Source organism: Mastigoproctus giganteus, chromosome 7 (genome assembly GCF_048544385.1).
Source record: "Mastigoproctus giganteus isolate SK-2022 chromosome 7, ASM4854438v1, whole genome shotgun sequence".
NCBI classification, from domain to species: Eukaryota; Metazoa; Arthropoda; class Arachnida; order Uropygi; family Thelyphonidae; genus Mastigoproctus; species Mastigoproctus giganteus.
In genome coordinates this window covers 189,435,585-189,460,759 of record NC_143581.1, presented here as the reverse complement: position 1 = coordinate 189,460,759, position 25,175 = coordinate 189,435,585, and the positions used below count along the sequence as shown (strand labels likewise).

Genomic DNA, 25,175 nt, shown 5'->3' with positions numbered 1-25,175 from the left:
GATTGCACAGCTGCAAGAAAGGCACAAAACAAGGCATGGAAATATTTCAGTGATATCCTACCACAGATCTAATAGCCATCAAAAATACATGTACCAAAGTACATTACATCCAGTGTCAGAGTTAGAAGCAATCTTGGATCTGCATCACACCTTCCATGCCCAGGCAGCCAATTCCAAGGTCATCGGGGACAAATTCTGTAAAATTAAGGGCAATATACATTGCACTCTTCAGGTCCTAGAACATAATGGATGTGCAATTGCCAACATGCTAGGGAAGACATTTGTTAAAGTAAGTATCTGCTGAAACATTGTACTCTCCACTAGAGTTTCTGGTCCAAAAACAAAAATATGAAAAAGTAAGAATTGATGCTGTCTTCCAATGGCTTTGAAGCCTACAATTGGCCTTTCACAGAATGATTTCTGAAAGTAGCAGTCTCTTTATCCTAGGCAAGTGCTGTCAGCCCAGACTACATCTATTGTCAGATAATAAAGCATCTTCCAACAGAATCTTATGAATTGCCTGTTCTCTGTCTCTACAACAGAATCTTATGGATTGCCTGTTCTCTTGTCTCTACAACAGAATCTTATGGATTGCCTGTTCCCTTGTCTCTACAACAGAATCTTATGGATTGCCTGTCCTCCATCTCTACAACAGAATCTATCTTGAAGAACAGGTTCCCCAACCCCTGGCATAAGGCAGTTGTGCTTGCTTTCCCCCCAAATGAGGGCTGAGAAGTGGCAATTAAAGTTTAATATTGACAAATGCAGGGTGCTTTATATGGGGAGCAGTAATCCAAGATTAATGCATTAATTATGTGATACCACACTCAGGGCAGTGTGGGCGAGGTTGCGCGAAGCCAACATGCCGGAGAACCTCTATAACACAATCAAAAGTTACCTAAGCAACAGAACCATCAAAGTCACCGCCCCCTATGGCACACTCTCCAGGCATGTCCATCGCGGCTGCCCTCAAGGTTCGGTCCTTGGCCCACTACTGTGGAATATTGTCTTGGACACCTTTCTTAACATCGATCTCAATGAAGTACAATCTCAGGCATTTGCGGACGACCTCATTCTGACGATACAGACAAACTCAAGAGCTGCGTTAGAGGTCCTCGCAAATCGGGCCCTGACCACTCTCCAAGAATGGGCAAACCGAAATCAACTCAAAATATCCTCCACAAAAACAAACTCCATCCTACTAAAGGGACGCCTTGATCTTAGACGGCCTCCGCAAATAAAAATTGGGCAGGAAACAATCAAATTCTCCAACCAACTGAAATACCTAGGCGTGATATTGGACCAAAAACTGTCATTTCAGGACCATCTGAAATATCTCCGTAAAAAAATAAGACGCTACGCAGCCATGGTTGCCAGGGTCACGCGTAAAGAATGGGGCTTAAAAAAGTGAGTCCTCAAACTGTTCTACAAAGCTATCTTCACTCCGATCGTCACCTACGCATCCGGTGCATGGTTTCAAAAAACTATAACAGCAGTAAACAGACGTATCACGGACCAAATTCACAGATCCATCCTCCTAACCATCACTCGCGCTTGCCGCACGGTGAGCACCCACGCCCTGCAAGTGCTCGCAGGCACTCTCCCGCTGGACCTAGAAATCATACAACGCGGCCTACTATACTACCTAGACAAAGGCACCCCCACAGACTTTTCTGGGGTTCACTATTGACCTAACCAGCAACAGAAATGTGGAAAAGAAGAGGATACAAACTCACCTGCAGCAGGCATGGCAGGAAAGGTGGAGCAACTCTCAAAAGGGAGAGATCACAAAGAAATTTCTACCCAATATTGAACAAAACTACCCAACCTCACCCAACTGGTTCTCCCCAGGTCTACAAGCAACATACCTCTTAACTGGACACGGAGCTATTAATGCCAAACTGTCTCTACTTGGGATTCAGGTTGATCTAACTTGCACTTGCGGGGAGCTGGAGAGCTGGCAGCACCTAATGTATGACTGCAGGCTCTATGAAGACCTACGTGGTGTTTTACTCACCAGAATCCACTACTTACCACAGGGACAAGAACATCACCTCCTAGACACAAAGGAGGAGTATCAAGCCTTCTCGGATTATGCACAGGCACTGTTCACGAGGAGGAGGATGAGGAGAAACCAAATGGCCGCAGCCCACAACCCACTACCATTATAACCAAAGAACATCTGTTCTTCAGCTCACCGGGCTCCCTTGCCTGGTGCCTTTCCACCCCTCCCCTGCGCCGGTGGTGGGACAGTCCCCCGGCACCCCCTACTTTCTCCTGGTGAGGCATGGGCATGCCTCACTGACTTCTGGGGTTGCCTACTCTATCATCCCCATATTTCTGCCTTAACCTCCCCAGCCTTCAGTCTCCCACCCACTCTATCTTTATGCTAGCGAATGTCCTACACAAAAACTTAATTATGTCAAAATTCCCGTTCGCCCATTCTTTCGGCCTTTATTATGCAAGCATTATCCCCCTCACCTAACGATCATCAAACCGACGATGATGGATATATGTCTCTGTCTGTACGTACGTGCATATAAAAGAGCGCGCCCGTTTTTTTTTTTTTTTTTTTTTTTTAAGTCCTAGCCTCTGAAATCTCAGGAAATTAGGTGGCAGGACCTGCCAGAGTGAAACTAAAACTACTGGGTTCCTGGTCTGCCTCCATGGGGCGAAGGTGGGGCAACGTTGGGCCTCAGCAGGGGTCCAGCGGCTAAACGATCAGATGAACAACGGTACACGACATCACACAGATACAAAGCCCACACACTTTTAAATCTCTGGCATTTCCCAGTGAACTGGTACACCCACAATGAAAGCAACACGGAGATGGGGGAAACCCCTGGTGCCGTCTGACACTAAATACACCTTACACCTTACCTTACTCAGGGCAGTGGAGAATGAAAAAGACTTGGGGGTAGTGCAGTCAGATATGAAGTTCTCTGAGTAATGCAGACAGGCTGCCAGGGTTACTTGTGGAGTTTTATCAATGATATATTAGGAATTTTGCCAGCAGGGATAGGGAGGGGATTATTCCATTGTATAGAGCATAACCTATAAGGACATTGGTTAGGCTACATCTTGAGTACTGCATACAGGTCTGGAAGTTTTATTGAGTATGTCATGTTGTAATATTTTGTAAATTTTGTTTAAAGGTAGAACTATACTTGGTATGACTCAGGCAGACATGAATCATGATAGTGTGAAAATTCTGTGGGTTATGGTCTTTATTGCTTGTGATTGTGGTATGTGTTTGTATCAGTCTCCAGCAAGATGTAATAGTGTCATAGTTTATGTGTGTTGAATGCAAATAAAGTGAGGAAATGAAGAAAGAAAAGACTGCAATGTAGCTTTGGGATTGAATTTTTCACAGCATAGCCTGCACTTGTTTAACAGATGAGACTTTTTTTTTTGTAAAGATAGGATGCAAGAAATGTAAAAGCTACCAGAATATTTGCTAATACTATTCAGGAAACTGTGGTTGAGGGAGGGGGAAATGGAGATGAAATTTTATCACAGCTAAAAGCATAGGTAAATTCTTTTGATTCTTAGTACTACTTCAAACCATGTTGTTGGGGCACACAGTAACATGCAAAGTGGTAGAGGTGTTGCTGTGGAAGAGGTACTTATAATATTGATTCTGTGAGCTTTAACAGACTGTTAGACTGCACAACAGCGAAATAGAGGATTTTCAAACTGTCCATAAAACAGTTTGAAAATCTGTTTTCTCTGGGGGAAAGTGGAGCTGCATGAGATATATTAGGGTTACTAAGAACACAAAAAGGCTTATGTATTTGTATACTAATGCTAGGAGTATAGTTAATAAATTTGAGGTACTGGTTAAATAAACTATCACATTGACGATAATTTATTTAACTAGTACTTCTGATATTCCTGCTATATTTAATAGGAATGTCAGAAACATGTCGCCATTTGGATATATTGGATGTGAAATTTCAATATGAAAAATATAATGTGAATTGAATAACTGAAGGGGGGAAGGCATTATGATTTTAATTGTGAAGCACATTGATTCATGAAGAATATATTCAATAAATGAGAACTATTGTATTATTAAGGCAGTTACATGTTACATAAGTGAAGGGAAAGTAAATATGAGGTTGGGGTGTGCTAGAGACTAAATGAGTATGACCATGGAGACAGTTTATGCAGATAGTGGGCAAGCAGACATAAATGAATTATTATGGAGAACTTGAGTTTTCCTGATATAGGATTTAATTCTCACAAGAGAAATTATTATGGACATAGGTATTATTTGATTCTGTTCATGAAATTATTATGGACATAGGCATTATTTGATTCTGTTCATGAAATTATTATGGACATAGATATTATTTGATTCTGTTCAGTGTCTTGATAATTTACATTCATCCCATGCAGCTTCCTTTTCTGTTACTGAACTAATGAAGTTAGTAACAGAAAAGGAAGTTGCATGGGATGAATATAAATTATCAAGACACTGAACATTGTGAACAGTCTAAATTAATCTGTAATAAACTTGGGAACTAAAAAATACTAAGACAGACTCTGAAAAGATTTGGCAAAGAGGCTGGGGGGCAGTAGTGAAGAGTTTTTGCATATGTAAACTGGAAGAGAACTGAAAAATATTGGTATACTGCAGTATAGTTTTGTTAACATCATTAATGATGTTACCTAAACTCTCTCGACCTTATATGGATAACTAATAAGCTAAATAAATTTTTTTCATTAGTATTTACATGTGAGAATTCTTTTAAAGTTGAGTAATGTTGGTTCAGGTAACAGATATTGGGTAATAAATGATTGTATGTTCACTGAAATCGCCATCCTCTGTGACAGTATAGTGGTTTTCCATCAGTCATTTGGAGAGGTCTGAGTTCAGGTGCTGTCCGTAAACTGGAAGAATTTCAGAAGGTTTTTAATATGTCTAAGTAATATGATAAACTGGTTTAAGGTTGGCACAAAAGAACTGGATGCAAAAATAATGTTTACATACTGATCTGAACTTTAGTAAAGCTTTTGATACTCCCCTACATAATTGTTCCTTTATAGAAATGGAACAGTGTGTGCCATTGGTGAGAAGACTATGGTAGATAAAGGTTGGTTGTGTTAGCAGACAAAAGATGGTTTAGAAATTACTGCTACTCTAAGTGGACTGAGGTCTTCAATGGAGTTCCACAGTTTTTTATGTTCTAGGTCTCCTCTTGCTTCTGATATTTGTTAATAACTTTGGTGAAGACATAACAGTAATGCTGTGGTCACAGTAATAACTGTAATACAAAAATAAAATATCCTGAATATTATTCAGGATATTTTATTTTATTTCAATTATCATATTCCAAATAGGATACCTATTTGGAATACCTTTTACATATATAGTAAAAGTTATATGGTCTGTGAAATAAATTATAATTGAGGACTGTTGTTCTATCAAAGATTACTTTCAGCAGTTGGAATCTGCTGGCTGCAACCTGAAGGGAAAACATAATCCTCAATGTTTAATTTATATAATAATAAAAATTTTTTACAGTCACTGACTAAACAGTTGATTATGACTTTTAATATAATATGGAATGGCTATAAATATAAAATAATTAAAAGACAATACCAGTATAAAATACAATTTTGAATAAATAGAATAAATATAATATATCATAAATATTATAAATCATAAATAGCCACATTGTATGGTATGTTTCAGTAGCATATGCTACCTCTCTTAGCCAAACTCTCAATAATGTTTTACAAATATAGCTTTAGACAGTCAAGAGTAATATGAGTATTGTGGAAACCTCAGAAGTGAGTGTCAGTATGAAAAATGACATTCCTTCACTAAACTTCCCTCTCGTTTCTGGGATAGATAAGGGTTATATTTTTTTTTCATTGTGAAACATTAAAATCCAGAAATATATATGTATTATTTATTATGTATCATCTGCATTGCACTGCACCCGTTTCCTCTGCCAATAGTCAGAATGCATCATAGTGGTTTTTAATAATGGGTGAATCCTAAATACCCCTATTTCTATTAATTTAGAGTTTACTATAATCCTGATTGCCAAGGCTTTTTTTCCCACACTTGCTAAATTCTTTCATAGACCACATTGCTTTTGCTATAAGTTTTAACTTTTGGATGTATTTGGTCAATAATAATGCAGAGACATGTTATGTGACATTGTTATGTAAATGACCAAAACTCAAACCAAAAAATTGCATTATTTTTGCATAATAAATTCTGTTTTGGCATTTGTAAAATAACATATTGCCTCTACATTTCAACTTTTAGGTTAAAGTTACAATGAAGCTTCCAAATACAAATGAAGAAAAATTCATCAGAATGTTACAAAGAGGTGACTTTTTTGGAGAAAAAGCACTGCAGAGGCAAGTTGCATTTAAAAATGTTTTGAATTTCTGTAATTTATGGGATGGATACAGTTCTATAAATAATCTCTTACTGTTGTTAATCACCTATCTGTGTCTGTTGCAGATATGTGAAAGTGGCTTTGAAAATTTTTTTATTTAATTAACCTAAGATGGTAATAGTTAAAGAATATTTTGAAGTATAAAATAAAAAAATATTGTGAATAAGCTGTCAAAGGCTTGGCAAGACTTGTTTATGGCAAGGGAAGTGCTTAGTATTCTGTTTCACAGTGTATTGCCATAGTTTTGTTGAGCAAAATCACGAAACCAGGCAAAATTTATATGACTTAAAAAAATAACAGAAATCTGACTGTTGCAAGTCTTCAATGAAGGTTATAAAAATGTGGCAAATGAACTCTATGTGGGCAAGTTAGTGATTAGTATTAGCCACATGGTGCAAGGAAGCCTATGGCTTATGCTGCACTAGCCAAAAAAAAAATAATAATAAAATAAAATAAAAAATAATAATAAAAATTAAATAATAATAATAAGAAAAAAAATAAATAATAAATAAATAATTAATAAGAGTAAAGGAAATAGACAACCTAGACAAAATATCCAGTCCAGCTGACCTATGAATTTTCCAAACTGTCAGCTTCTACCACTCATGTAGGTAACTTATTCCAGTAATTTATAACTTGCTGGCTAAAATAAAACTAACTGCAATCCAGTTTAAACATCTCCCCCCATAACTTGAGTTTATGACCCCTAGTTCTAGAATCATTTATGACCCTAAAAATCATCCTAATTTATTTTGCTTATGCCTCTCAGAGCCTTAAACACCTCAGTCAAGTCTCTAAGGTGCCTAGTTTCCAAGCTCTGCAAACCACATATTCAAAGTCTTTCCTCATGTGGATGCTCTTTTGCTGATCTCATCAGGCAAGTTACCCATCTTTGGACCCTTTCAAGAAGCTCAATATCTTTCTTTAGGTGCAGTCTCCATACTTGAACACAGTATTTCAAGTGTATTCTAACAATAGCCTTATATAATGGGATTATGACGTCCTTATCTCTACTAGCAATTGTTCGATAAATCATCGATAGGACACCATGGGCCTTCCTTGCAACTTGTCTACAATGTTCACGATATTACATTAATACACCAACCATTCAGTTAAAATAATTTAATACTGTATATATAAACAATACAAAGAATACTGTAAAATAATCTATTTACAATAACTGTTTGTGAATAAAATAAAATATAAAATTTTAAAATACAATAAAATATATAAGGTTAAAAGCATTAAAACTGTCCAATTGTTAAAACTATTGATTTTTAAGGAGTCCTTATGTGCTGTAATGTAATAACTAGATTGTATGTATAGCTTAGTTAATTTTCAGCACTCACCTCATAGTAATCCGCTTAGCTGGTGGAGAGTTTTACCACATACATAGTGGTTATAAAATTCTAATAACTTACAGGGATTATGGGTTTAAAACTAAGTTATGGGCTATAAAAATTTTTCTAAAAAAGGAAAGTGCACCTTTTCTGTTGGTTGCCTAATTAAATTAAATTAAATGAAGAAAAGAAAAATAGAAGCTAATAGCCGTGCATGAGCGACTTTCGAAATTCGTCCTCAGTTAGCTATAGTGGGGGGAAAGAGAGCGCGCTTGTGTTATATGCGGGTTGGGTTCCCGAAATGCATTTCAGTGCACGTGGAAACTTAATACGTGCTAAATTCCAAATGGGGGAGAAATTGGCGGGAATCTTTTTGTTTAACACATTGAGTGATGTATGGCGCTTAAACCATTTGATGAGAGGGCTTTGTTTTCAAGGATTTTGTAGCTGGAATTTAATTTAACTACTGTGATGGCTGAATCGATGAGTGGGTTGTGATTTTGAGATTGGACGTGCTGTGTTAGTTCTGTACTTGCTGAATTAGTTTTGAAGCTATTAAAGTGGTAGTATGCACGCGTGTTGGAAATTTTTGATGTCCCGAATTTTGCTGTTGTACTGCCTATGTAACGTGCTTGGCAATCTGATTGGCATCTGATCAAATATATAATGTTGTGATCTTGTGTCTCGTACTCATGTGTTGTCTTGTATGAATTGAATTTGGAACTTAATTTGTTATAAGATGTGAATATTAATTTGATATCTGTATTTTTAAAAATCTGTTGAAGTCTTCTAGCGTATTGTTGATGATATGGGAACGCAATAAGGGGTTTATGTATCTTATTCTTGTTCACGTGGTTAATAATTTTGTTTGGGTTATTAGTGTTATTATGAACTTTGGTGATGGTTTCTTTTATTAGTTGTGATGGGTATTTTCTGTTGATGAATTTTGTGGTGAGGTATTGCAATTCTACAGATAGGTCTGTGTGTGGCTGTATTTTACAGCGTTGTATATCTGGTTGTATAGAACTGCTTTTTTGATGTATAGAGGGTGGTGTGAGTGGTAATGTAAGAATTTACCTGTATGTGTGTTTTTTCTGTATATTTTGGTGCCTAAAGATGTGCTTATTTTGTATACAGTGAGGTTTAGAAATTTAATTTTATTATTGGTTTCTACCTCGAGGGTAAATTTGAGTCTTTCATGTGTTGTGTTAAAGGTGTTCAGTAAAGTATCGATGGTGGTTCTGTTGCCTATTAAGAGGACGTCATCTGCATATCTCATGTATAGTTTAATTCCTGGGGGAAAGGGTTGGAGAATTTTTTTCTTCGATAGATGCAAGGTAGATAAATTTATGATGTGGTTACAAAGGAACTGGATGCAAAATAATTTTGATATCATATATTTGGATTTCAGGAAAGCTTTTGACACTGTTGCACATGGAAGACTTTTGTACAAATTGGAGCAGAATGGTATTAAGGGTAAGTTGCTACAATGGATAAAAGGATGGTTAAGTGCGAGAAGACAGAGGGTGGTAATCAATGGGTGCTGCTCTTCTTGGACTAATGTTATTAGTGGAGTCCCACAGGGTTCGGTGTTGGGTCCACTGTTTTGTATATTTATCAATAATATTGATGAAGGTATATCAGGCTTAGTGTCGAAGTTTGCAGATGATACAAAGTTTGGCAGGGTTGTTAATGACAGTAATGGCAGTGTGCTACTGCAACAGGATCTAGATAATTTGGGCAGATGGGCTAAGAAGTGGCAACTGAAGTTTAACCTTGACAAATGCAAAGTACTGCATATGGGTAGAAGTAACCCCAGAGAAACATACCAACTGTGTGGTACTACACTTAAGGTGGTAGAAAATGAAAAAGACGTGGGAGTAATTGTGCAGGCAGATATGAAGTTTTCTGAGCAATGCAGACAGGCTGCCAGGGCAGGTCATGGGGTTTTGTCAATGATATATAGGAATTTTGCTAGCAGGGAAAAGGAGGTGATTATCCCTCTGTATAAGGCAATGGTCAGGCCACGCCTTGAGTACTGCGTACAGGTCTGGAGGCCTCATTTTAGGAAGGATGTAGATTTACTTGAGCGTGTACAGAGAAGGGCAACAAGATTAGTGAGGGGAATGAAGGGATCCTCTTATCAAGAGAGGCTTAAGTTCTGCAAATTGCAGTGGCTGGAGACTAGGCACCTGTGCGGTGATCTGATTGAGGTGTATAAGGCCTTGAATGGGTTCAGCACGCTGAATTCTGATGGGATCCTTCCACTTGTTCAGATTACAAACCTAAGGGGGCATAAATTCAAATTAAGAAAGGACAGATGTAGAATAGATGTGCGGAAATTTGCCTTTAGCCAGCGGGTGGTTAATTGCTGGAACAAACTTCCATCTGTCGTTGTGGAAGTTGATAGGTTGAATAAATTTAAGGAGGAACTGGACATTTGGAGGGAATGGTTTGATTTTTTTTTTTTTTTTTTTTTTGGCTGATGCTGCATAAGCTCATACATTTGCTTTCTTGCATCACATGCGACTACTACTACTACTAGATCTCGGATAAAGGGGCAGAGATACTGAGGCCCATGGGAAGGCCAAAAATTTGTTCGTAGATGTTATTTTGGAATTTAAATTGTTTGCCGTGACAGTGATGTGAGTTCTAAAATGTCATTAATGTTTAAGTCAGTACGTTTTGTCAATGTGTCATCTTTAATTAATAGTTCTTTAAGGGCCAGTAGCATGGATTCGATGTGCACGTTTGTGTATAGGGAGATGACGTCGAAGGACGCGAGAATATCGTTTTCAGATATGGTTATGGAAGTTATACGTTCGTGTGCTTGTTTAGTATTGTAGACCCTGAACCGAGAAAATCTCATTAAAGGTGAAATAATTTTGACGAGGAATATGGATAGGTTAGTATAGGTGGACTGTTTATAGGAAACGATGGGCCTTAAAGGATAATCTTGTTTATGGAGTTTGACTATTCCAAAAATGTGTGGAAGAATGTTACTGCGTATGCCTATTTGCTGGAGGGTATGTAAATTAATTTGTTTGTTGGCTCTGAGTCTTCTTAGGATCCCATCAAGTTTATTTTTAAGCTTGTTAATGTTAAACGTGTTGGCTCTGAGTCTTCTTAGGATCCCATCAAGTTTATTTTTAAGCTTGTTAATATTAAACGTGTTGCAAGCTCTGTATGTTGTTGAATCTGATAAGCTGTGTAACATTTTCTTTATATATGTGTTTTTGTCCATGATTGCGATAGTATCCCCTTTGTCTGCTTTTTGTATTATAATGTTCGGGGTTTTCATAAAGTCTCGTATGTGGGTTAATTGTTGTTGGGAAATGTTAGGTTTACTAGTTAATTGGGAGTTATAAACAGCATTAGTTTCATGTATGATTCGATATTTATCTGGGTGTTTGGTTTGTATTAGCTTTAGCTTCTATTTTTCTTTTCTTCATTTAATTTAATTTAATTAGGCAACCATAGAATGGAAGGTGCACTTTCCTTTCTTAGAAAAAATTTTATAGCCCATAACTTAGTTTTAAACCCATAATCCCTGTAAGTTATTAGAATCCTATAACCACTATGTATGTGGTAAAACTCTCCACCAGCTAAGCGGATTGCTATGAGGTGAGTGCTGAAAATTAAGCTAAGCTATACATACTATCTAGTTGTTAAAACTGTTAAAACTATTAAAACTGTACAGTTTTAACGCTTTTAACCTTATATATTTTATTGTATTTTAAAATTTTGTATTTTATTTTATTCACAAACAGTTATTGTAAATAGATTATGTTACAGTATTCTTTGTATTCTTTATATATACAGTATTAAATTATTTTAACTCAACGGTTGGTGTATTAATGTAATATCGTGAATATGAACTTTCCCAACCTCAGAGGCCTTTTTGAAGATATTGTCTACAATGTTCAGAGAACTTCATGTCTGACCTTATCATAACACCCAAGTCCCTTTCCTCTACTCCTGGCTTCAGTTCAACTCCACCAAGTGTATAAGTTATTTTGGGGTTACTGTTCCCCAAGTGTAATACCTTACACTTTACTGGATTAAAGCATAGCTGCCATTTTTCTTGACCATCCATGAAGTCTGTGTAGGTCACTGAAGAAGTCTCTCTGGGTCACTCTGCTTGGCAGTGATCATTGACTACTCTACCAATGTTTACATCATTGAAATTTAGACATCATACCCTCTATCCCTTCATCGATGTCATTTACAAAAATTAAAAACAACAGTAGTCTTAATACTGATACTTCTGTTTTCCTACTTCTTACATCAACCCAGTCTGAGGAATAACCATTTATCACAACTCTCTGCCTCCTGCCCTGAAGCCATTCAGTTATCCATCTAAGGATTTTCCCTGTGATTCCAACCTGTTCCAGCTATATAGAGTAACCACTCATGTGGGACTGAGCCAACTGCTTTGATGAAATCCAAATAAACAATGTTGAAATATTCCCTAACAGCTCTTGAGTGACCCTGTCAAAATAGCTAACCAGATTAGTTAAACATTATTTTTCCTTTACAAAACCATGCTGAATATCCTTCAGAATTCCATTTCTATCTAAATGATCCTGAATTCCATCCCCTGATCATTGTCTCCATGATTTTCCTTACTACTAAAGTTAGACTGACCTGCCGGTAATTTTCCTCTTCACTCTTAGACCTGCCCTTGTGTATTGGAGATATATTGGCACTTTTCCAATCCAACGGAATTACTCCCAAGTCCAGTTATGCTCTCATAATTAGTCTCAATGGTTCAATGCACTCACTTGCTGCCTCCCTTAAGATTATAGGGTATATGCCATCAACCCCAGGAGCCTTACTGGCCTGTAGGCTCAAAAGTTTTTTTCATTAAATAAATGACAAATGAAATTTCAACATCATTAATTACATTTTTTTCAACTTCACTCCCATAATTTCTAATTGACACAAAGGGTTTTTCTTCTGTAAATATTGATGCAAAGTAACTGTTGAGTTCATCTGCAACTTCAGCTGGGGTATCTAATACTATCCCACATCCATTACATAAGGGTCCAATCTGGTTTGTCCTTCTCTTCTTTGCATTTATATATGTGAAGAATTCCTTATCCCCACTCTCTGCCAGCGATTTCTCATAATCTGTCTATCTTTGCCAGTCTTAACTTTTCTGTGGCATTATTACAGATCAATCTGTAGCTGTTATAGGCTTCAGTACTTTTTTATTGCTCTTTAACTTTTACGTACCATCTTTTTCTGCACAAGTATTCTGGAAACTTCCTTATTCATCCAACTTGGAATCTTCCTCGTGGAATTTTTTTTTAATGCTATAAGCAGTCAAGGCTTCTGTGATTAATGGTTTAAAGGTATACCATAATTCAATTGTATTCGCCTTATATAAAGCATCAGTAGGAAGATTCCGTTTTTAATAGAAGTTGTCTACATATTCAATAACTAACATGTGAAATTTCATTCCCGTAGGTGATCGCACACCAGAGGTGGAGGCTGGTATCTGAAGAAGGACAGTATGGTTGACAAAGTGGAGTATCGAGCAGTGATCAAGTTCCTGCATTTGCAGGGCATGAAAGCTCAGGAAATTGAAAAAGGAATGAAAGCTGTGTATGGGCAGAATTGTCCATCCTATGACACTGTAAAAAAGTAGAACCGTGAGATGGTTGTAAAGGTTGAGCAGCTGGTGCTGAGTGACAGACGCGTGACAATTAATTTCATTGCAAATGCAGTGGGAATTAGTTATGGGTCTGCCCACAGCATTTTACATGACCATTTGTACATGTCTAAGGTCTCCGCACGATAGGTTCCAAGGTTGCTGAAACCTTTGCAGAAGCAGTGTTGAATGCAATGTTCTCCCAACCGTTGGATTTGTGAATGTGGATGTTGAGAACTTTTTTGATTAGTTAGTGGCAAAAGATGAATGCTTGGTGTACCAGAATGATCCAAAGACTAAAGATATGCCAAAGCAGTGGAATTCTGTGTGTAGCAATATGATCTGGAGATTAAAGACATGTCAAAGTAGTGGAAGCACACCTCCCAAAAAGGCAAAGACCACGCCATCTGCGAAGAAGGTGATGTCTGTGTTTTGGGACAGAAAAGGGGTTATCCTGACAGATTACCTACTTTGTGGTTCCACACTTACCGGAGAATACTACAGAAATCTTTTGAAAAAGTTATGCGATGCTTTGAAGGTGAAAGTGTGGAATGTTCACCAAAGGTGTTAGTCTTCTGTCAGACAGTGCACTGGCTCACATGGCCGTTGCCACCACCAACTTTGTTGCCCAGTGTGGCTTCGAACTACTGCAGCACCCACCCTATTCTTCTGACCTAGCACTGTCAGACTTCTTATTTCGAGAAATGAACAAACCATTGCGTGGATGCCACTTTGATTTGTCTCAGGAAGTCATCAAAGAAGTGGAATCGTGGTTTCAGGCAAAAAGTACAGACTTCTATGATCAAGGCATTAAACAACTGATCCATAGATGGGAGAAATGTGTTACTATACATGGAGAGTACATATGAACTTTTTGATACCCCTTGTAATTTCCTTTCCTGAAATTATAACCCATTCCTTTGCCTTTAACTACTGCTACCTCTCTCTCTTCATTGTCCACCTTAGAACTCCGTGATCACTTCCTGCTACTGGTTCCTGTACTGTCAGCCCTATTATGTCATCTGGTTCATGGGTGATGATCAGGTTTAGAGTATTCTTTTCCCTAGTACCTTCTCTGACATGTTGATACAAATAACAATCATCTAATTGATTTAAAAATTTTGCCTTCTATGTGGAGTTTCCTTCCGATTTGCTTCAATTAATTAGAGGCAAATTAAAATCACCCATAATAAGACATTGATGCTTACTTGCCCGTTCCATTTACATGTAGAGGCTCTCGTCATAATCTTCATAATCACCTGGCATGTAGATTACTCCCACTCTCATTATACCTTTGCTACCAACTATCTCACACCATAGAGATTCTATACTAGCATGTGAAATGTCTGAATTTGGGAAAGCTTTTGTCATGCTCGGGCTGCTTTTGATAAGAAGCATGACCTCACCACCCCTTCTCTCTTCCCTATCCTTCCTAAATACATTATACACACCGTACTGAAACTCATCATCCCCTATCTCCGGGTGTCACCACGTTTCTGTAAGCCCTATTATATCAGCGTTACTTGTCCTAACCAGCAGTTTGCATTCACTAATTTTACTGACAACATTACTGGCATTACTGTATAAACAACTAAGACTTAGTGTTCTTGTATAGTTAACTACCCTGACATACTCCCCTTAAAGTTATTTAAGCTCGCTTCCCTGGCATTAGCTACCCGCCTATTTGAAACATTTCTACCCTCAGAACATCTTGCTAATATGTTCTATTGCAGTAACAAACAAGAACTTTTGAGGAATGTGCAAGTGTTACTTTGACCACTGTTATCAGATAAATGTGTATCTATATTACCTTTGTCCTCCCCCAAACTAGCAGTTCCCCTCAACCTTTAAGGTATCCTCAATAATATTGGCAAAAACCCTTGCACCACCTTTGTTTAAATGTATCCCATCTCTATGAAACACATTACTTCTTGGCCTACAAGTGCAGGCCAAGCTGATAGAAATTTCCCCCAAAAGCCTTGAGGAGTTCTTCAAGTCTTGAGTTAATCCACAAGGCTTTCAGCATATAATCCTGCTTATCATGCCTGAGCAGAATTGCAGACACATAAACATTGTGACCTAAATTGTGGTATTTCTTCAGCATGGTCGGTCCTATAATAATAATAGTAGTAGTAGTAGTAATGGAGGCATGTGATACAAGAAAGCAAGCATATGAGCTTATGTAGCATCAGCCAAAAAAAAATCCAATTTCTCACATCCATTCCCTCTTTAAGTTCGTCTAGTTCCTCCTTAAATTTATATAAGCTATCAACTTCCACAACAACAGATGGAAGTTTGTTCCAGCAAATAATCACCCATTGGCTAAAAGCAAATTTCCGCACATCTATTCTACAATTGTCTTTCCTCAATTTGAATTTATGCCCCCTCAGGTTCGTAATCTGAGCAAGCGAAAGAATCCCATCAGAATTTAGTGTGCTCAACCCATTCAAGGCCTTATACACCTCAATCAGATCACCTTGCAGGTGCCTAATCTCCAACAACTGCAATTTGCAGAACTTAAGCCTCTCTTGGTAAGAGGATCCCTTCATTCCCCTCACTAATCTTGTTGCCCTTCTCTGTACACGCTCAAACAAATCTACATCCTTCCTAAAATGAGGCCTCCAGACCTGTACACAGTACTCAAGGCATGGCCTGACCATTGCCTTATACAAAGGGATAATCACCTCCTTTTTCCTACTAGCGAAATTCCTGTATGTCATTGACAATACCCCATGACCTGCTCTGGCAGCCTGTCTGCATTGCTCAGAAAACTTCATATCTGACTGCACAATTACTCCCAGGTCTTTTTCATATTCTACCACCCTAAGTTAGTACCACACAGTTGGTACGTTCCTCTGGGGTTACTTCTATCCATATATAGTACTTTGCATTTGTCAATGTTAAACTTCAGTTGCCACTTCTAAGCACATCTGCCCAAATTTTTTAGATCCTGTTGCAGTAGCACACTGCCATTACTGTCATTAACAACCCTGCCAACCTTTGTATCATCTGCAAACTTCAACATTAAGCCTGATATACCTTCATCAGTATCATTGATTAGTATACAAAACAACAGTGGGCCCAACACTGAACCCTGGGGGACTCTACTAATAACATTAGTCCATGAAGAACAGCGTCCATTGATTACCACTCTGTCTTCTCCCACTCTACCACCCTTTTATCAATTGTAGCAACTTACCCTTAATACCATACTACTCCAATTTGTACTGTAATCTTCCATGTGCAGCAGCTTTCCAAAGCTTTCCTGAAATCCAAGTACAGTAGACTCTCGATTTTCCGGGATAGATGGTAAAAAACAAATCCCGGATAAACGATTTCTCGGTTAATCCAAAAATACAAAAGTCCCTGACAAATGTAAGAGATACATTCCAGTACTTCTTACTTCGTCGAGTTTTTTGTAACTCGGGAACGACTAATAATATATTGCTACTATATTATTATTGACAAATCCAAATTCTGCGCAATACTTGTTAATGTTTGGCCATTTTCATACAAACTTATTAGTTTAATTTTCTGATCCAAATCGATGGCTTTCCTTTTGTTAATAGATTTACTAGTAGCGCTGTCACTTATTCTCTTAGTTGGCACCATGATAACGGTCAAAATGAAATTTTCTGAAAAGAACTTCACAGGGTTAAGGGGGAAACACACTATTATCACCTCACGCGAACTCGCATTTTACTAAAGCATATTTCTGGAGGTCACTGCCATTAAACAATTTGCACATTCCTGGTTACTTGGCTTTTCTGTTCATGTATCTAATTATAAATGGGTAGTAAGCTCGATCTTATTGCATTTTTGATAATACCAGTAGCTGGAATTGTGTGGGTTTTTATGTTATTATGGTGAAATGTGTCCCCTTCACTGAAATCTTCAGTCATATAAAAAAAAAACACCATAAATAAATCGTAAGAATTTTCTCTTCTTTCCTATTTTTTTGCTTGTTACTTCGTATCTCACTTGTGCAATTTGTGTGTGCCACGATCATTGTTATTGATTGCTTATTTTATTTATTTATTATTTTTTGTTTGTTTTAAATTTTACAATCCTAGAAAAAAAAAAAAAATTCAGTGAAAAAAAAATTTACGTAAAACTGTAGTTGCATAAGTCAGGGACTTACTGTATCGAAAAATGTTCAGCAACCTACATAAAAAATATGCGATAGATAAAAAACGAAAAAACTTACCACGCACTACTCGCGTGTCCAATACGATGCTTCCCTTTATTTTTTGCGATGTCGATTTTAAGTCTAATAGTTTTCCTATATTTTTTACGATGTTGCATATGATTTGGTCACCAACCTTATAACGGTTCATTAGGGATTTAACAGATGCACCGTTTTCAAACTTTTTAATAATTTCAAGTTTTTGTTTAACTGAAAACACAACTCTTTTGCGTTTACCCATCATTTCTGCAATTCTTAAACAAAAAAAAAATTACTATAAAAAAAAATTCTGACATCCCTGACATAAATAATGAAACAAAACTTGTCCTTTTGCGATGCAACGGAACACAACAATTGACGCGATGCACTAAAACAAACTAAACATTTGGTGTCTTTTTTTTTTTTTGAGCGGCGGGTGTGAAGACAGCGGGGATTGCAAGAAAATAGGTACACTAATCTACCAATGATGACTTACAATGCCGCTTGTCGCTTATTTACGACTTGCAAAATATCTGTTTATACCTATTCTAGTTATTACTTGAATTTTTTGATTTCTGGTTTATTTTTATTTTATTATTTTTTTTTTTTGTTTTAATTTGGAGTATTGAAGTGTCCCGGTTAATCGAGAGTCTGCTGTATATAATATCAAAATTATTTTTTGCATCCAGTTCCTTTGTAACCACATCATAGTATCCAATCAAATTTTTCAGACAAGATTTTCCCTTAACAAAGCCATGCTGTGTCTGAATTATTACTGTAATCTTGTCTTGATGATCCTGCAATGCATCTTTAACCAGTGACTCCATTATTTTCCCCGGAATAGAAGTTAAACCAACAGGTCTGTAATTACTCGTGTCACCCTTAGTTCCTTTTGTGATTTGAGAATACATTTGCACATCTCCAGTCCTTTGGGACTTCCCTTGGCTGCAGGCATGCTCTCATAATTATGGCTAAGGGTTTGCTTACTTTCTTTGCCACCTCCTTTAATATAACTGGATAGATCCTATCTGCCCCAGGTGCCTTTCTTATGTTTAACTTCAACAATTTCTCCTTCACTTTGCTCTCAGTTATTACAAAATCATTAAGCACCCTGTTACAGTTTGATATACTTCTGGCATTTTCCTCCTTTAATAACTCCTCGTGTGTGAATGTAGATGCAAAATACTCATTCAGATTATCAGCTGTCTGAGCAAGGTCACCAACAGACAAACCATTGATATCAAGTGGACCAATCTAATTCATCCCCTTCCTTCTAGAGTTTATATAAGTAAAGAAAGTACAGTCAGTCCTCGTATAGCACGACAGTTGTGTTCCTAGAAACTCCCGTGCAATGCAAAATTGTGCAATATAAAATAACAGGCCCTATGGAAAAAATAGGGTTAGGTGCCAACCACCCAAGTTGAACACACATTTGTAACCAAAACTTTACGAATCACAATAAATAATCTTAATAAAGTACTTACATATTTTATTATGACTATTACATAATAAAATATTGCTAATGCTTTTGCTTCTATCATAAGAAAACTTGGTCTTTGTTTGATCTTCTGTTCAAACAGATGACAGCTATTCCATCTCTTCCAATTTGTCTTGATCTAATGGATTTTGTTACACTTTGAGTTGTTCCTTCTATGAAAGTTGTTTTTATTTTCTCTGCATTCTTTCTAATTCTTGGTGTTGCCTCATTTAGGCCTGTAGCACTTGCAATATCACATTCTGCATCCCTCTGTATGAGAGCTACTATGTTTATGATTCATCACATTTATTTACTGTACTCTAGCATTATTGTACAAGCATGTATATGTGTACATCTTTCGAAGATGAATTGATCAAAGCTTTCCAATTAGCAAGTCTGGGGAAAATTGTAGACACTCAAATTTAATCCTAACTCATGGTTTCTTCTCAACAGACTAGGTGCATATCCCTATACCTGTTAAGTAAATTCTCAGTTCTCCTGTTCTTAATATCATTAGTACTAATTTATACAACAATATTTTTTGTGAAGGATATTTCACCTATCATTTTTGTACAGTGTTTTTGTGACTGTAGAGTCACCAACAATAGCCACTGTGAAACTAGTGATTTCTGCTGGGGATATTATTGTTTTGTCTGATGCATGAGAGTGAACTCTAATATTGAGCTAGGCAGTAGAGTACTGATGAGGTTCCTCATTTTTATTCCTTCAAGGGCATAAACTCTCTTCAAGTTCTCATATTTGCCTGTCAGAATGCTGCATTTATGCTTAATCTCCTCACGCTCTTTTCATCAAAAACACAGAAAAGCATGTCCTTTTGTTATATCATATCTACTACTGCGGATATTTTTGCAGAGAGATATGCAGAAAATAGCACACATTGAAAATTCTGATTCAGAGAACTGCTTTCAGCAGTAACCCCCCCCTTCCCCAGGCCAGAGCATTCCACCTACTTTGAATTATTTGCTTAGCTGCTCTAGTCTGAAGCATGATTATAGCTTTAAATTTAAATTAAAAATACTACACCAAACTAACAGGAAGTATAATAATAAAGCTATACTATTCCTAGGTTATGTGACAGTAGTACGTACTACACTGTAAAATTATGTTATGTATTATTTTATACAATCGAGTTATAAAATCATGATTTTGAAAAAGTATCAGCTGATCTAAAGTTATTACCATCCACAAGCCAGTAGAATAAGGTTATATGTGAATTATTAGTAGGTTTATTTTTAATTAAAATTTTTCCTTATCTGTTTTTGCATGCCTACAAAGTTGTCTTGTTTCTTATTTTATACTGTCATGATATTATTATTTTTTTTTAATGTAGTGAAGATGTTAGAACAGCTAATATTGTAGCTGATGATCCAGATGGAGTAACATGTCTAGTCATTGATAGAGAGTAAGTTCATTGAATTTTTATCTTGTTAATATATTGAAACAAAAATATAATCTTATTTAAAAATTCTTTTTTGCCTATTACTTTTATTTTGAAATAAAAAGTATTTCAGTCATTTTGATTTAATATTTAAGCTGTGCTAATATAAAACAGTTAAAGTTAGGAATATGTCAGTGTACTTAATTCTATATCCAGTAGTTTTTTATGCACAGTTTTATGTGAATGTGTTGTGATAATTGCATCTATTAAGCAAATATTGTTTAATTTAAAATCCTAGTTTAATGTAAAAAATATTAATCACTATTTTGCTGTTAACTGTAATAACACTAAAAGACAGTACTATGAAGGATAATATATATTTTATGCTATAAATAAACTCACCACACTGCACTACATTGTAATTTAGATTTTTAAATTTAACAATACATTAAACAACCATATATTTCAGTCATCTGTACCCTGTAGTTTTTTCTGTTTTAACTAATTAATACTCAATGTGATTTTTAGTTTTTGAATTCAAAATTATTGAATTCAAAAAATAATTTACCAAATGTTTAGTCTTATACTTGTAATTAGACTGATAGCACTCTGAATCTGGAAATTCACCTATACTGTAGAATTCTGTTTTGACAATTTTGTGTGGCAAGATTTAAAAGATATTTAATCTTTTTAATGTAATTTTATAGGTCTTTCAACCAGCTAATCAGCAATATAGATGAAATACGTGCTAAACGATATGATGAAGAAGTGCCAAAGAGGAGGTAGGTTGCCTTTATGATTTGTTTCAGGATATTTGGAGAGTTTAAAAAAAATGGGCTTTTTTCTTTTTAAAGTAGAAACTTCACTTGTTTAACACAAAGTAGGAATTGACTGTAAATTTTGATAAGTTTGATTAATTCAAATAACCATAATCATTAATGCCTTACTTTAGTATTTATGCAGTATTCATTTATAGTTAGATAATCTTTATAGACGAGCATTGTTATTTTTATGACTTTGACAGAACAGTAGTATCAGTCTGCAGTATCCAACTGGATTAATGTGTGATTGATATGTCAGATTGATACATTGAGCATAAAACAGAACTTTTCTTTTATTGTTAATAACATATATGAAAAAGGAGCATCTTTCCAAGATAAGAGGCCATCTCAGATTGGTCATGATAGGGTGCTTCCTATCATGAGTAAGTAAGCTAATTTCATCCCTTTTTAATAAAAGCAGTAATAATGTAACATATTTGTAGTATTTGATTTATGCCAAACTTGTGATTCCAGGGAATAAAAATAAATTCTGCCTCAGTGGCCAAATAATACACAAGTAGAGGAAGGAGTATTAGATGGTTGATGATAATAAATTTTAACTATACAGATTACAACAGTGGTTAGGCTTGCCCTCTAACATTTCTGTGTGCAGGACCAGAGTGAGAGAGACTCATAACAACAGATTATTTAATTAAACCCTAACCAAGTACAAAGTGTGGTGTAATATAGGCTAAGTCACCAATGCATCCAAAAACTTGACAACAAACAAACAAGCAAGTGCACCAATATTTTTTTCAGGAACACATGCACGCAAAAAAAGTTACTCCACTTATACCTTAAAATCGGCAAGAAATAATTCAAAATCGTTCACTTTTTGATGCCACCTTTATTTTTAATGTGTTATGAACAAAACTGTAAAAAAATCCATATTTTACATTAAAAACATATTTTTAATATTTTAAAAATAAAATCCCCTCTGCAGCATTTTAGCTCATATATTTTGATGTTTTATATCATTTCCTCTATTTGAGGGTTATTGTCACTTCGGCAAGCATTATGTAAATTGAAACACCCGCATGTTTTAATGATTAGATGCCATCCAGACTCTTCAATAACATGAAACCACTAAGTATAATAATTGGTGGTGATGACACAAAAAAAAACCTAAACACTTCAATAATTGGAAGTGAGAGACTCAAGTAATTTTAAAATCTTGTTTTTCAGCACGTGTATGTAATTATTGAGAGTAGGCTTAATCTTGATCTTGTATTTTTTCCATTTGTGTGATAAATAACAGATTTCTGGAATTTTCAATGGAGAAGTCAAAGAAAACACTTGTTGAAAGATATTGTGAGTTTCATCTGTGTGGATGAAGAGCATTTTTTGCTAACTCATAACATGTGTACCCAGCTCTGCATTAAAATAAAAATACAATGAACTATAGAGTGTTATGGCCACAGCAATCTAAAATAAAAAAAAAAATCTATCCCACAAGATCCACCAGGCCCTGTACCATACTTAGATTTACAACTGTGGATCACACATTTAATACCTCATGACTCTGTATAGTGGTTATGCTGATGAGATACTTATTTCATTAAATTTCAAAATTAAGTATGCTTCAGCAACATGCAGTGTGCCTTTATTTAATACTAGTCATGCTTGCATTCATAGTAATGTCCTTTTATCTCTTTATTAACAATAAATACTCAGTATTTGTCATGGACATTAGGAATTTCTTATAGGATTAACAAAAAAAAAAAAAAAAAGTACAAGGAATAAAACTACACGACTGAATATTTAAAAAATTTCTATTTATTTCAAAAACTCATTTATTGTAGAGGTTATTATATTAATATTATTCAACAACAAAAAATATATATTTTTGCTGTAATTCATGATGTTCGAAGTTTTATTTTTCTTTTTAATTTTTGCCTGCCAGGAAGTTAGAGGTAAGAATTTTGTTATCAGTAATTGTTTTGATAATTATAAGATGAGAAACTAAAGCTTTATACTTATTTGTTTAGTAGTCACTGTGTTTCCTTTTGCTCTAGGTAGAATATTCAAAATTTTAAAAGGCAGTAAGCCTTTAGATAGTAATAAATGAGATATCAGAAATGCATAAGATTATATCACCAAATAATTTTGCACTGTTTAATTTTGCAATTAATTTGTAAGTGTGCAGAAATTTGTTTAACTTGTTACTAGCTGTACCCATTGCGAAAATTTCACAATTGGTAGCAGAGTTTTTCTTTAGCTGTCCTAAAGAAATGTAGTCCGTGTTTGATCGTGAGCAGGTAAGCCAGTATGCATCAACTCCTTTCTCATTTCTTATTTCTGTAAAATAAAACTATTCTTTCTTTTAAGGTTGGCAGTGCTAGTAGAGAAATTTGGCCCGTTCTGTAAAATAAAACTATTCGGAATTTTTATATTTTCCCATGTTTCTGCACACCTAGGAAGAAATATCTCCAATTTGAGACCAAATCAGTTAGGCCTATCGCATGCAATGGCTACAGCTAGCTGTACCCGTTGCGAAAATTTTGCAATTGGTAGCAGAGTTTTTCTCTAGCTGTCCTAAAGAAATGTAGTACCCGTGTAGTATCAATATATACCTATAAATGTGTTCAGGATCAGTCTTTCAGAACAATCCGTAATACATTTGCAGAAACACAAAAAGGCATGTTTCTTCTTTGCCGCATGGTACATTCAACATGACCAGTCAGAGTAGCGTGTCGGCGGACATGTCTTCCGCATTCTGACTGTGTCATACTTCTAAATCCTTACTTACTTTAAATAACCTCAAAACAAAAAACAAATAAACTCAAACAACAAAATGATGAGTTCTGAACATATTAAACATAATGAATGGCAATGAGTGTATGAGCACATGTGCGCAACTTAGTGGCATATAGTGAGTAGTGCCATGGAATCCTTACGATTAGTTCTTTCTTTTAAGGTAGGCAATTTAGCAATTGATAGCAGAGTTTTATTATTATTATTATTTTTTTTTTTTCGGAACAAAGGACAAGATTGTGCAAATGTGTAAATTGTTAATAAAAAAAAAAATGCCTTATCAACTTAGACAACTGTCTGTTTAACAGTTAGCATCTTCCTGTGGCTCCATCTATGAAGTGAATGTTGAACTATTCTCGTTTGTACTACAAAACTGGCCCATTCCATAAAAGAAAACTATTTTGAATTTTTAAATTTTAACAACTTTCTGCACAACTAAGAAGAATTATCTTCAATTTGAGACCACTTCCATCCCGATCTGTTAAGTCTATTGTTCGCATTGACTGTCGAAAGAAAATGGCTTCCGTATTAAATACATAGATTGTATTGTATGGTTAATACAATCTAAATATGATCCTAGCATAATCATCTTGTTAATGTTTGGGGCTAAGTAATTTATTTACTTAAAAGCATATCTTAAGTAACCACATGGGGTAAATAATATTTCCATATTTTTATAGGAAAATATAAAGAAATTTTTAAAAATACAGTTCTTTCTTTATTATTTATTTTTAATAAATAATATTTTAAACAATATTATGAACTATAAATTGCAGTTACTTACTCTGTTATCTTTTTATCCAATCTGGATATCAGTATTAGTAATTGCAAATGATTTAAGCTAACAAGTATCATTAAAAAAAAACCATTTTTCATCCTCAATTAATTTGTGTAACCTTCCTCAAATTTATTTAAACTACCCACCTTCCACAATACTAGAAGTTTGTTCCAACTATCAGTTACTCGCTGGCTGAAAGTAAATTTTCACACATCTATCCAACAACCATTGTTTTTCTAATTTAAATTTATATCCCCTTGTGTGTGTCATAATATAATGTTGTCTTTATAATATGATTATAAAGACAACACTCACAAAAGGTTATTCATTTAGTTTACTCAGTCCATTTAAAGACTTAACACT

General features: G+C 35.6%; 1 protein-coding gene across 4 annotated transcripts in view; it reads left to right on the top strand.

Moving 5' to 3' along the window:
- The window catches only part of for (cGMP-dependent protein kinase for), a 353,560-nt gene that overhangs the window by 211,132 nt on the left and 117,253 nt on the right, over nt 1-25,175 (top strand). For all 4 annotated transcript variants that reach the window (XM_090378024.1, XM_090378025.1, XM_090378023.1 and 1 more), the window contains exons 7-9: nt 6,287-6,381; nt 20,412-20,483; nt 21,167-21,241. In XM_090378024.1, the coding sequence (XP_090234150.1) occupies nt 6,287-6,381; nt 20,412-20,483; nt 21,167-21,241 (242 nt within the window). The remainder of the gene's footprint in view (nt 1-6,286; nt 6,382-20,411; nt 20,484-21,166; nt 21,242-25,175) is intronic.